This window comes from Chroicocephalus ridibundus, chromosome 6 (assembly GCF_963924245.1).
Source record: "Chroicocephalus ridibundus chromosome 6, bChrRid1.1, whole genome shotgun sequence".
Classification (NCBI taxonomy): Eukaryota; Metazoa; Chordata; class Aves; order Charadriiformes; family Laridae; genus Chroicocephalus; species Chroicocephalus ridibundus.
In genome coordinates, this window is record NC_086289.1 from 23405787 (window position 1) to 23420625 (window position 14839).

A 14839-nucleotide genomic window follows, 5' to 3' on the forward strand; every position below is an offset into this window, starting at 1 on the left:
AACCTTCCCTTACTACAGCTCATGTGTCTGAGTGCTAATATTTTCTCTTGCATACAATTTATTCCCCATTTCTTCACATCGAATGTGAATCAAGAGTACTGGACATCACCAGTTTTTTGTATTGCCTTTTCTTAATTTTCTTAATTTTATGGTTCTCACACATTCACAGTCCTAAACCTGCAAGCACAAACACACGCATGGCTTTACTCACGTGAGGAGTCCCAAGCAGAGATGCAGGATAAGAAGGGAATTTATGAATAAGCTACAAAGACTTTTCTCTAGTCTCTATATCACCAACTTTCACCTTGCATAGGATGATAGGAAAGGAAAATCCCTGCTACCCAATAGTGGATTAACAGCCCCCAGACCGTATAAACTGGCTGTTCTGAGCCTTCCCCCTTCTCTAGAAATTAACATAAAAATCAAAAACATTTAAAGCAGATTTTACACATAAAATTGTACCTTCAACAGTTGAAAAAAGTAATTAACTTCAACTACAATTGCTACAAAGATACTACAATAAATGAGTGGGAAGGAATCCAAACAACAAAACGCAAGCTACACAAGACCCGCATTTCTATTCATTTGCAAAGTGGACAGTGATTTTGTAGCCAAATTCTTTAGAAACAAGCAGATTACATAAAATAAAATAAATTAAGGAAGTAAAAGAGAAATGTTGGCAGTGAAGACAGAAGATGTGCAGCATTTAGTTAGCTGAGCATGAGTCAGTGCTTTGGGAGAGTTCTGTTTTTCCTTCACAGCGTGGACTGTAACACATCTTTTAGGGACTGAAAGAACAATATTATACCTTGTAGCGGCTCCCCTCAAGATAGAAGAGGCTTATGATTCACTTCAGAGTGTACAGCTTCTCTAGTTTAACATTCTTCCCCCCAAAGTTCTTTCAACCTGATAGGGGGTGCTTGGTTAGCATCCTTCAAGTACTGTAACAGGAACTATTTAAAGATATTTAGTGCTACTGGAGCTAATCTTAGGGTCTGCATAGACTAATTTAGAGGCCGATTTAGCCTTGTAAAATGAAGGCTGCTAGCCTTGCACAAGCATTTTCTCCTCCTTTCACAAATCGCCAGTTTTGTTCTATTGTCGCTGGACATTTAATGGCCACGGAGGAGATGCCAAGAATCGAAAGTTTGCAGGACACAGGCTTTGTTGTCTTTACTTGGACCTTCTGGAACAAAGACTGAATCCAACTTAATGCATGAATATATGAATTACAATCCCAAGAATATTAGCTAATACTTTACGCTCATTTTTTTTTAATTCACTAAAATAACAAGCCAGGATTTCTGAGTGCCCAGTCTTACACTTAAAAGGTGTCCCTTGCTGAATGTGTCATTTAAATACCTCATCCTCCAGAGGCAGGACGGCTTCATAAGCAAACAGTGATATTCAAAGGAAAAGTTTGGTTTTGTAGGGATTGTGTGCATGTCTAAGAATATGTTAGAGAATGAAATCAAACAGGTTGAGAGAGAACGCCCCCTACTCCCTCCCACTGAAATCTCGTTGCATGAATAGGGCAGCCAGAATACGCACATTTTTCTCAGCAGCACAGGTTGGTAGGAGCAAGAGAGGGCTTATGCAGCCACTCTTCATGCTCCCATTCTGAAGTACCCGGGTGCCTGAGGTCATACGACCCAATGGTGATCCTTCCCCGGAGGACGATGTGGGATAGGGTCCATAATTTTCTGGGCTGGAGTAGTGGGTAAATGGCCATTAAATGAAGGATCCTGCTCTTGCCCAGAACGATTCAGTTGACAGGTCAATGTGGATGGCTTCTTTATAGCCCCACGGATCAGCATTTGATGACTGAGCAGTTGTATGAGTTGGCAGACTGACTTTTTTGGAAAGGTTTTGGGTAGGTAAAAAAAAAAAAAAAAGGGAAATGCCCAGACAGGCGGCTAGCTAAGGGGACAGACTGACTATAGCTAAGGCTGGATCAGGGAAGATGAGGACAATTGAATTTAGGTGGTGAGACAGGCTAAGCTGAAGGGAACAACATAGGATAGAATCAGCAGGAGAAGAAAGAAAAAGAAAAGGACAAAGTCACTAAAAATGACAGAACAAAAGGTTACATGCTGAACTTCATGCTTACATGTTTGCAACCATCCCCCTACCCTCCCTTTTCTGCTGACTTCTGCAGGGAGGAACCTAATCCAACAAAAACTCTGTGCCACTTTTGCCAAATGTATCAACAATGTTCCACTAGCATTTTCAATTTTGTCTTCTTTGTACTCTGAAGATCAACATAAACTTTGTTTCCTCATCACTCAAATTCTCCTCCAACCTTCCCTTCTTTGTCACACTCTATCTAGGACCACGACTGGAACCTACAGCATTAAGTATTTGCTAAAACATTAAAAGTGCTGTAGGGTTATCTAAAACCATGTATTACAGATACTTGGACCTCTGATGAAGAATCAAAGAGTACTAAAGAAAACCAACTTGAAACATTTTTTCAGGATTTTGATGTGAAAAATATTTGTACCATAGATGGTTTCAAATGAAGCAAATACACATATAGTGTCTTAATACAAGAGCAACTGTTTTGCAACTAAAGGACAAAGTGGTATGATAGCTGTTGACACTCCGGTGCAACAAACAGTTGCTGATTCAACTCTTGTATCTTCTTAGAAAGTCTACTTAAGGCACAATAAAGTAACTTTCTCAAGCAGACTGAGCGGATCATATTTCTGATGCTCGAGAAATCTGACCTTAACCCATGCACTACTTTTTCGGAAGCGATGTTAGAAGTTACAGAATACAGGAACAGGCTGACTAGGCTCACTGGGCATGAATAACAGAGGAGATCTAAGCCTTCAAACTTCCAATTAACCTCTTTTCAACTTAGGAGTGTTCAGGCAGACTGTTCAGCTGCCCCGAGGAACTTACATACAGATTATCTTCTCATTGCAGATTCTTACTTGCTTCCATGGCACAGGTAGGAAATCATCTTACGCTCTTCCCTGATGCAGTAAATACTACCAACACCCACTTACATAGAAAGTCCTTAGTACCCAAATATGAGAGATTCTGGTGATGAAAAAGCCTTTCCCAGACAGCTGCAACTCCTGAAATGAAGTAACTGCCCATAGAAGAATAAGTAGCACACACAACACTTACCAAACTGTACAATGGCAAGGTACAGACTCCAACTTAGAGAATTATAGGTAGGATTGTGGATAACAGAAAACATGCCTGTAAATATTGGTCTGGCTATATACGGGTCTACAAAAGCCAACAAGACATTTAAAATTGTGCTTATTTTTTGTGAATGCCAATGGTTCATTACAAACCAAAAACATTTAGGATACTAAACACTGTTCACTATTCTGTTATAGGTTGTACACGTAGAGATTTCTCACTGGAATCCACTGCAGACATCATATTTAATGACAATGATCACACAAATATAATGGTATCTGCTACCTGTGTCCCTGCTGCTTTGTGAAGCTGCATCATTCTCCACATTGTAGATGACCGTCCCCTGCGAGTCAGAGGAGAAGTGACTGACCACAGACTCATAGTGTGCCTGTTTATAAGGATAGCTGTCTGTAGAGGAATCTGTCCTGGTATCACTTGAGATAGAAGGTTCTCTCCCTAGGGAAGGAAGGAAGCAATGTCAAATTTCAGTCTTTTGGGGCTATTATAAAAGTCAGGAGAGGCTAAAAAAAGAAAACAGAGGAAACTACAGAAGTTAACAGAAAAAAAGAGTACCAAGCATATAAACTCAGATTCCAGGATGCCAGAGCTTATGGGAAAGATCCTCTCCTTTGGAAGTGGGTAGAGTTACATTTCTTCTGCAAGCCTTTATTTCTTTCTCTTTGGTAACTCCAAATTTATCAAATCCTTTTATTATGCAAAATTAAACTTCGTCCGTTGGACTGAAAGTACACATTAGTACCACACTGAAATTATTTTTCATTAATTTTTGACACTGCCAAGTGTAATTAAAATATGAAATACACTGCTTCAGGGGAAGTCAAAGTTAAAAAGTTAAAAAATTAGTTAAGTACAAAATATTAGTAAGAGTAATAAGAACATCACAAGTTATAATAATTAACACATTTCATCCATTACGAAACATAAGCTTATCTAGTAAAACTTTATACTGAAATTGTATTATCTAAAGAAAAGTATTGTATATTTTTATGTATATTGTATACTTTATACTGAAATTGTATTATCTAAAGCACTCCTCCTCAAGAAGCTAGCATTGATCCCCTGCATAAGTGGGATACTTAAAAGGATGAAGCATCATGATTCAACTTCAGTAATTCCTGAACTCATTAAAGGAGGCTAAAGAGACAACCGTCTCCCATCATTTTCAGTACATAAAAGTAAAAATCTGAACAGTTTAAAGACTGTTGGCCACTTTATATATGTGATGTATACACTCCTGAACACACAGGATATTCATTTCATACTCATTTCTCAGTGGAGAACTTAAAGAAAAAAAAAGAAATTCAAGAAGAATATAATTCTTACGTTTAATTGCAACCAGCCTGATGGCACTTCACATTTTTGGTGAGAGCAAACTGATGTTCTATTTAAGGATGCCTAAGTCAGAAACTTCCCCTCACCTCCTTACTGGTTAAAAATCTGATTGGTCTAAAGAAATATAGAATATAGCTGGTAATGGAGATCACAGTCACAACAAAGATCAATGTAGGCAACAGGAATCAGTGCTGTGGAACTGTGTACTAGAAAACAATTTCTAAACTTAAGTATTTATTCAATAGAAAATTAGGAGTTGTTTGCACTTAGCTTCACAACATTTTGTGCCAGCATCTTTCACAATCTTTCCTCCATAATTTGTAGTACTAGATCTTGATGTGATCAGATGCATTTATCAGATTCCTTTGACAAAAGTTCAGGTACAATATTAACAACTTTAGAATAAGCAGTCTCTGTTCATTTCTGAATTATGGGCTGTGGATATCTGATAACACCGAGGAATCCAGAAGAAGCTGTAGTTACACTTAGTGGGACAAAAAAGCCATTCTGAAAAAGGTATATTAGGGTAGAAAACTCTGGATATTAACAAGACTAGAAAATAATTCACCTCTATTTGACAGGAAAACGTGCAGGCTATGATTTCTCCTGGTACTTTAACCTACGCTATCTCACAAATTCTCTCAAGAGCTTGGTATCAATGTTGAACACTAAGGACTACAGGAGTAAGCCCTGAGGACTCACCAAGTGTTTTTGAAATGAAAGAGCGGGTTACTCACTATAGCCTTCTGAATTTTATCTGAAAGGAAACACCTTTTTATATATATATATTTTTGTATTCAGCTTCCTGAAATCATTTTCGAACTAAATAATATTAGATACTGCAAAGACAATGAGCAGAAGGGTTATCTATGCATTTCCTGGAGATCAACCAGCAGAACACCAAAGCAAATTTACAGCGCATATTGGCCTGAAGCTCATAGAACTGCTCACAACTGATATATAGCACTGAAGGCCCTCCTCTCCCTCCTCCAGACTTCCCATTTTTTTCAGAACAGGAAGACAGGTTTATAAATTGGCAAGGCACCTTGTCAAGTGAGAAGTGAAGGTCATCTTACCAGTGGTTTTATTTACATTTATTTTTAAGAGGAGCTGGAGATTTATTTCATTACTGGTAGATTGTCAACACATAAATAAGGAGACAGCAGATGTTCTCTGCAGATTCACTGACCAGGAAGCATGAAGTTAGCTATTGGACAGGAAAACCATAAAATATTCTCGGAATTAGAGTTGCATAAATAGGCTAAAATCGTGGAAGAAAGGTTGTATTTCTGGTTTTAGTCTTGTTTTGCTCTCCTTGGCAACTTACAAACCCATCTCTAATTCAGGATATTCTCTGCAAACATCCCAAAATAGAAACAATCTTCTTTTGCAAAGCCATTACAATATAAAATTAGACCCAGTTTTTATTTTCACCCTATCTGGATTGCAACTGCGTATCTTTCTCAAAATTTATCTGTTCCTCTTTAAATTAGGCCTCAACCCCCAATGGTGTGAGTAAACGACAAGCCAGTTTCTGTGTCTTTTTTTTTTTTTTTTTAAATAAAATGGTATTTCTTCCCCTTCCCCCACATCCCTTCACCACCCTAGCAGAGGACTCATTTATGACATTTCCTTAATATTTCTTTTCCCTAACGTCCCTCCTGAGTTTAATTCTGCAGCTTCCTTTAATTTTTATGTGTTCGTGCATCTCTGATCTTGTTCCCTTCCTGTTAAAACCGTTGATAGATTTATGAACTCAGCCACTGAAATCCTCAGTTATTGTTCCTCTCTACATTCGCGCCACAACAGGTCCTTCTTTTCTTTTTTTCCACACCCCCCCAAGTTTCTTTCTCCAAACCTTATTGGAAAAGATTACTACCCAAACAATCAACAGAGTCTTGGACAGAGAGAGAAGTTCAAAGGTGAAACCCTGGAAGTCCTCTTCAGAATTCTAGGTCGGCTTTGACAAGCAACAATGACCCCTGCTAACAAAAACACATCCAAAGCAGAAGAAAAACTTTTCACATGCAGCATTACAGCATAAAAGCATAAGGCATATAGTCCAGACTTCTTACCCGAGTCTTCACTATCATAGCAAGTCCTGCTATATTGCTGTAAGTCCACTTGAGGGGGCAAGTCTTGTGTTGACACTGGAGTTCCTCTTGGGTCTGCATACAGCAGCAGCAAAGGCTGATAGTGACCCTTAATGCACTTCGTCACAACATCTTTCCATTTTGGACCAATCTGAATTAACAACAACAATAAAAAAGTGCACAAGAAAGGTTTTCTGACATAATTTTCTATAAGCAGCTCTCTTTTTCCCCCCTCATACTTCTTTCAGAGTTTGATTTTCCACTAACATTCTTGAACTCCTCCTATATTCAGCACTGACCTGGACTCACCAAGACGATTCTGGAACAAATCCAACTAAAATCAAGGTATTCACCATTTTACAGCTAAACAAGTTACAATTCCTGCTAAAAATATGACTACAAAAGTAATCCTTCCCTTTCCAATTTTTTTTTCCATAAAAAACTTTTCGTCCTCTGAAACATTCTAACTTTATATCAGTCAAAAAAAAAAATTTAAAAATTGCCTTAATCCATCCATCAGCATAAACAAAGTGAACAATAAAGGAGATCAATAGCATGACAGAAAATTCAAATCAAAGCTAACCACTTTGGTGTGTGAATAATTCTGCTGTTACAGAACCCCTGCAAGCATTGTGACATGCCAGGCAATAATTCATATAGTTATGCTCATCTCAAAAATCTTCCCCACATACTAATACAGGTTTCACCTAATACACTGAATATCTGTTCCAACAAGTTTGCTCCATACACGAGTGTTCTACTAAAGCAGTGCAGTACCTATCCTCGGCAAAGTTTTGCTGCAGAGAAATGTGACTGTGAACAAATGCGAGGATTAGAGTTTTCCCTTTGAGACTGTGCTTGGCATGACTACAGGAGAAAATTTTCCTCTCTCATCTTTGTGCTTCCATGACTAGAAGGAATAAAAGGAGAGTGGTGTGAAATAATGCCAAACAAACTAATGGGATGTAATAACAGCATGCCAAGATCCCAGCACCAGTATCTTTAATGTCAAGGACCTCATGCTTGGTGAAAAGACTAAAAAAAAAAAAAGCACTAACAGAAAAAGCAGAAAATTTGTTATTGGCAGCAACCACTAGGGAAGACTGGCATCTAGATACTTCAACAAAAAAAACCAAAAAAAGCAAGCACTAAATTGCTATACCATTCTCAGCAAGGGAAAAAGATGTATGTTAGCTGTGTGCACAAGCAAACTGTAGGTTTTCAAACAGCAGCATAAAAGCAAGACTGGCAGCCAACGGAACAAAGAATAAGGCTTCTGAGACTTCTGGTGTGCTTTTTTGAGAATGCTTTACTTTGCTCAGAAAAAGAAGCAACAGAGTTATGGATCTTGAGTGGAAAAATAGCCAAGTTTCTCAAAATCTGTAGAAAACAGTATGGATCTACGCACAAGTAGCTAACAAATATCTAATGTTTTCCTAAACGTTATTTTCTCACCTCTTTGACATGAGCATCATCAAAGTACATCCACTTGCGGATTTTAGTTTGGAAGAAGAAGGTAGAATAGTGTTTTCCATAGTAACAGATCATTCCCACCAAATACAGCTCTGAGTGTTTTGCTCTGTCATCTGTTACTCTGAAGAAAAGCTTCAAGGGAGGTAAAAAAAAATGCAAGAAAAAATTAATAAAGTGCCCAGAATTTTACACACTGCTTTATGTTTGAGGACCTCAAAGCACTACAGAGAGGTGTCAGGTTTTTACTTCAAAAGTTAGAGAAAACAAGGCAATAAATACTTGAGTAATTAACCAATGTTTAAGCAAATCCAGTGACCTAGACCAGGAACAGACTCCTACCAACTCAGTAGATGCTCAAGAACCGAGTCGGTCTTGGAGACTGTGGCTGTACTTTAAGGAAGACATTTACAACAATGATATATAACTTTTCATAATTTGAAGTGTGGTTCTACCCTGAAAATTTGTATTCTCTGTGTCATTCTTGCCGAGTATATCAAATACTGTTTAAACCATTCATTCCTCTTTGTTTTGTGGAAACAAAGCAGTTCCTGACAGTGAACGGCTTGCATTTATTCTGACTTGACCAAAGACAAATTTATGACAACACCACATAAAAGATGAACTGAAGACACTAGTAGGTCAAAAGAATCTAGCACACAGAAAAAAAATTGTTTTCTGACGATTTAATTGACCATGTTTTACTTAAAAATGCATAGGACTAATTTTTTAGTGCATTACTGCTTTACTATGTAAGGACCACACTGTTTCATAACCACATTTCCATTAACTTGCACTAATTTTGGGACACTGTGCACTAGCCAAAGCATATTTTTATATATATATGTAAATCTGTACGTATATGTTTTAATTATTTTAATGTAATACCTCAATGCTACAATAAGACACAGCTACAATTTGATATACCAATAATTCATCTCTAAAGCATCAGCTGATGTAGAATAACTGAATCCTCTAGGGGACAAACCTCTGGATCCCAAACACTATTTCATTAAATCTATCATTCAGTCACACAGTGCCAGCCACCATCTCTCAGAGACTCCTCAGTTATAAATAACTCTTAAGTGTTATGACCACACACTTCAACGTAAAGAGGATTTAAAGAAGTCAGGAAAAAAAGACCAACAAAAAAACCCACCCAAAACTACATTTTGCCTTCAAAAGAAATTGAAGTAAACTCTGCTCTTCAAAAATGACAGAGTACATATGCATTTTCACAGAAATGGCACAAATCCCAATCCAGAATTTCCTTGCACTTAAAAATATTTTTTTGATTCAGAAAAGCTTTGTGTTCTCGAGTAGTTTTTAATTTTCAGTCATTTCAGAAATTCAAGAATACGCAATTACACTAGTACTTTCACAGGTTTTGTGAAGCATTCAGAAACAGGTTAGATCCTTGGATCTGCCCTCTATTTATTTCCATAAATACTGACAGTTAGGTCAGTATTTATGGAAACCAAAAAGGTAAAGGTGGCGAATTTTAATTTTTCTCAATCCAGTACTATAGACTACTGTGAGAAATTGTGTTTGCAGGTAATGTCAAAATACAGAAACTCACATCTCCCAGTTTAAGGCAAGTGCCCAGACTGTGAATCACATCCTCAGCCAGATCAGAGTGGTCCGAGTCCCAAACCAAGCCAATGGTGATGATCTGTGGAGAATTCATCAGCACACGACGAATACGGATCTTTTCCCCACAGTTACTCTGAGGATTTAAATAAAACAAAGCATTTAATATAATCCTACTCTTATTATAATGTTAGGGCAAGGCATTAACAAGTATAAGTTTCAAAAGTACAGCTTCCAAAGTGGTGATGAAACACAGCAGATATAATATGCTCAGTGTCAAGATATGAGCTTCTTATGTCACAGATGAGAAGGGTTGTCAAGACTATCTGGTATTCACAAGTTTTAAAGTGTTGATTCTTCCTCATACAGCTGATAGTGATTAAAAGGTATAGTGCAAAAGTAGGCTTATTTAAAAAAAAAACATAAGCAAGCATACATGAAAGATCCCCACAACATTCTTAGAAATTGGAGGGAAAGCTCACTTTCTTTTGATCACAACCTCAGATTAAAAATTATATTTACAGAGACTGACACTTTATATGACAGTGTCAGGAAAACGTTCAAGGTGCTGCTTTGCTGTTAAAATTGGGTGGCTGCTCTACAAGGTACCTCAAGCATCTCATCTTAGACAGGACAGTTAGGTCAGTATTCATATAAATATGAGAGCAGCAGCTGGAAGATCAGGAGAATAAGACACGCTTTACTAATCCACAGCAATTTTTCATTTCTTATTTCCTGTTGTGATTCCCTCTCCCATTTTTCCTTTCTAAATAACTACCAGTGCTTATTGACTGGCCAGCCTCCCCTCAATCTCTAGCCAGAGTATTTCTCAGAGATCAGCTTGCTTGTGAAGCTAAGACATTTCTCAGAGATCCTTCCAATTCATCACCTGTTGGAATTGGTGGGCATCTTTAAAGTATGAAAAAAATTCACCATCTGAATTAAGATATTATCACTGTAATTTTAGCAAACGGTGCATTTTTTTTTTTTCTTGGCAGGGTGGGGGCAGGGCAACACCTATGACAAAGTCCCTTTGCAACACTCACTCCCCCCGTGGCAGGTCACAAAAGTACCTCTATAAGATTCTAAAAAAAAAAAAAAAAAAAAAAAACACACAAAAACATTTTCATACTGAGAATAGTTTCTCACCTCTACAGAGACCAGTTTCACAATTGGATATAATCATTTCAGACACTACAACCAGGGAAGAGATCATAAAGCATTTCTTCCCCACAGCAATCTAGAAAGTTAACCAGAATTTCAGTCCCAATTATCAATGAGACACAAAAATGAAAAATTCAAACACCAGAAAGAAACGAGCTCAACAACCAGGCAATGAAGACAGATTTTTTCACAGGTAGAGGACTGTGACATTTAAATGTAGATATGAGGTTTTAATATTAAGATGACTATATTCACATATATTTTGCAAGGGTCATTCAAAGTACAAGCATTCCCGTGGATTACCTCACAACAAACCTATCTTACTCTCAAAATTGTCTTCTTTGCTTCAGCTAGCTAACATCAGCATTTTCTGCAAGACAGAGGGAATACAGCATCCTGATAAAAAGCTTCCCTTGTATGACTTTTAGGCTACTATTAGTTAAGCCTTAATAGAAAATTTTCCCAAATAGGAAGAAGAGGGGCAACAAGTACTGGCAAGCAATTTTATCCAACCAATTATTTCACAGTTTACTTTGACAAAGAATGTCTTTCTATTAAATTTCCCATGCTTTGGTTATTAAATTAGCTTGACTCATATGAATCTTTTAAACAACAATACAATATCTTAATTTCTTTTACTCAGAAAAGTGAGTGACTATTTGCCAATATTCAAAAAAAAGACAAAAATTATGTTTCAATGGAGACTAAAAGCGAATGTTTCAGAGTTCTAAGTTACAGAAAGTGGTGGGGATAAAATGGAAGTACTTACACTGCCCCCAGGGAACAAGCACACAAGACATTCCTGTTAGAGCCTGTATTGCTTCACTGATGACTGGTGAGGCTCCAACAGTAGCATTACATGAAGCAGCAATTATGCAGCTGTTTCCTGCCCTACCTACTAATCAATATGTAAAAAAGTCTGATGATAACTCTTCTTGCATACTTATCTAAAACCCTGGATCTGGACATACTCAAATTAAAAGAGAGAACAAGGTATCAAACTCTTGCTTTAAAAATCAAGCCCTTATGATTAAAAATATAAAAGAATCATCTTATATTTACATTAATTTTTTTAATTTTTCTTAACCCAAATGAAACATGGACTTAATTCAGCTGAATTTTGTCAGACTTTTACTGCATTGCAGAACAGAATATTTTTAAGAATAGCAGCCTGTGACCATCAACTGGACACACGCAGTATTTTTTTTTTAAGTGGTTAAACACTAGTCATCATTCCCAACAACTATAGCCTACACTTTCTGATCAGTATCTCCCACACTCTGAACAGCAAACCTCACTCAGAAAACCAAACCAATACTCCCTCAAAATTTTCTGCCTCTGGTGTAGCTCTTGCAGATACACTGTGTAGCCTATAAGCCCTTCACTGTCGGGATATTCTCTGGCAGTGGGAAGCAGCAGCCCTTTTCTCTTTCCCTCTGACCAACATTTTGTCTGTATGATACTGGTACAGCAGTTTGATCAACAGTTCAATTTATTCAAACTGAAAGGTAGTAATGAAGTTGAATAGAAGCTTATCTAGGCAAAACAACGCATCTTGTACACATGATTACAGTGACTGGTACCAAAAGTTCTGCTATCTGTGTCATAGTATGGTAGTGCTGAAAAGATTTTACAACAAATAAGTAATTCTTTTCTCATGCTATTATTACAGATGAAGCACAGTACCCTCAACAGAAAGAACCACCAGAGAAACTGGGATGAACTGTGGGAACACTGTTTAACAAGCCTAGCTAATCAAACCCACTGTCAACATGCAGAAATTTCCTATAAAAAGATTCAGCCTCCAAGTTCTTTGTCATTTCCATGTCTTTAGGTAAGATCCCAGAACTTTCATCATAGGAGGAAAGCAACATGATTGCAGCTTCATGTAATGCTAACGCTGGAGTCCTCACCAACTCTCGTTGAAGCTGACCAGCAAATATATGACACATACTTCTAGCAGCCACACAGGCTCAAACAGGAATGGATTGTGTGGCCATCCCCCAGGGAGCAACGTAAGCATTTCCAATTTATTCACCCTCATCACCTTTTTTGAGGTTTCTAACTCTCTGAAACACTGATTTGTAGTTTCCATCCAAACACTACGTCTATTCTTGGTCTCACTACTTGTGCCTAGTCAAAGCAGCACTCAACATCTGTAGTTTTTCCCTTCCTCCATTGAATAACTGATTGGATTTGAATTCAAATCCAAAGAAAACTCTCTTATCTATCCTTTTTATCATTATGATGAACTAAACCTTGAAAATACTCATGAGTTACAGGTACACATCAGTGTGACCTACTAAACCTCTTCTGTCCTGCCCATTGTCCCCTCAAAAAGCAAAACTAAGGGTACTAACTGGACAGTTTCGCAGGTCTCCCATAGTGCTGGCGTTCTGTAGTAGCTCTCCAAACATATCTGGAGTGGGTTTCTCTCGTCTCTCCAGCATACAAATAGCCTGATTGCTTCAGTATATAGAAAGCAAGGAAAACAGAAGTTTAATAATGAAATAAAAACATAAGCCCACATTAAGTATATGTTTCACTTACATTTTATGAAAAGTTAAGAACCTTAAAATACCCAATACTTTTTATATTTAAAATTGTAGCACAGAAAAATCACATAATTATTAAGTGTGAATTACTACATCTTCCATGGTAATACTGCATAAAGAAATCAAGTAATACTTAAAACAGAAACAGTTTCTAGTGTGGCTTTAAATTTACGTCTTAAAAGCAAGCATTTTGATAAATACTTGACGTCAAAACGAAATATTTGCTTCAGAATGCTTTCCTTCAGTAACCACAACCCTAGTAAAGCAGCACAGTAAAGCACATCCTTAATAACAAAAGACAAAAAATAGTGTGGTATCTAATTAATTTTGCTGTCCAATTTGAAAGAAAGATGACAATAAGTACCCAAGAGTACTAATGCTCAAAACATGTTCAAGTTTTAAATGGTTTAAGAGGTAAATAAATATATCACGGTTTATTGGTGTTTTTAAAATAATGTGTGACTTAAGATTTATTGAGATATTTCATATGAAATACTGAATACCATTTACATAATTATTTTCCTGTTTTTCTAATAAATAATATTCTGATACACAGTGTCCGCTGGTAACCTAAAGAAAAACTACAGCTCAATGGAACATCAGGTAAAAGACACAAGGGGGAACGCTTCACAATACTCCTGATACACTGGTGAAGAGGTAGCTTTTAACAGAGATCTGCATAAGAGCAGTCAGTTATTTTCAAGACAATTTTTTCGGGCTTTGTAACTACATGTCTCAAATGCAGGACAAGAAACAAAGAAGCCTTCATCCTAATCAAAATTTCAAGGCAGAAGCGAATAACAGACTCCTGCCTCAACCAGATTTAAGCAGCTTTTAACTGAGCGACCACCTCCCAAAAGAAGAGACGACTTTTCTCCTCTAGCATTCACTCAAACGAACTACTACAGAGCAAGAGCTATTGCTCTGTGCACCATCTCCTTTAATGAAAGGTCATGGTGACCAAGCAAGTTCCCCAATACCTAGAAAAAGCAAGAGCTATATCCATCCAAGAAATAGGATTTGAGGAACTTCAGGCTGGTCAGTCTCGCTCCAGTACCTAAAGCGATGACAGAACAAATCCCCTTGGAAATCATCTCCAGGCATACGAAAGACAAGAAGGTAAGTCAGAGCAGATAAGAGTCTCCTATCATAACATCATGGGTTCTGTTAAGGAGGCGAGAGCAGCAAATATCATGTGGTCTCTAGCAAGGTTTCCAAGTCATCTACAGCTGCGAGGTGTGGACTCCACAGGTAGAATACAATGTGGACAAAAACCTAGCTGGACCTTCAGACTCAGAGGATCAAAACATAACCAGTAGTCAGTTAAGAGTTGTGCTCCTCAGGGCTTAATACTGGGCCGATGCTATTTGACATGTTCATTAATAACCTGGATGATGAATCAGAATACACCCACATCAAGTTTACAGATGACACCAAACCAGATGAAGCAGTCAA

The 14839-nt window shown here is 37.5% G+C and overlaps 1 protein-coding gene across 6 annotated transcripts in view; it reads right to left on the reverse strand.

Moving 5' to 3' along the window:
* Positions 1-14839, reverse strand: part of USP54 (ubiquitin specific peptidase 54) — a 104183-nt gene that overhangs the window by 21862 nt on the left and 67482 nt on the right. For all 6 annotated transcript variants that reach the window (XM_063337487.1, XM_063337489.1, XM_063337491.1 and 3 more), the window contains 5 exons: positions 13190-13295; positions 9655-9801; positions 8061-8210; positions 6588-6756; positions 3445-3615 (listed from right to left, as the gene is read on the reverse strand). In XM_063337487.1, coding sequence (XP_063193557.1) covers positions 3445-3615; positions 6588-6756; positions 8061-8210; positions 9655-9801; positions 13190-13295 — 743 coding nt within the window. The remainder of the gene's footprint in view (positions 1-3444; positions 3616-6587; positions 6757-8060; positions 8211-9654; positions 9802-13189; positions 13296-14839) is intronic.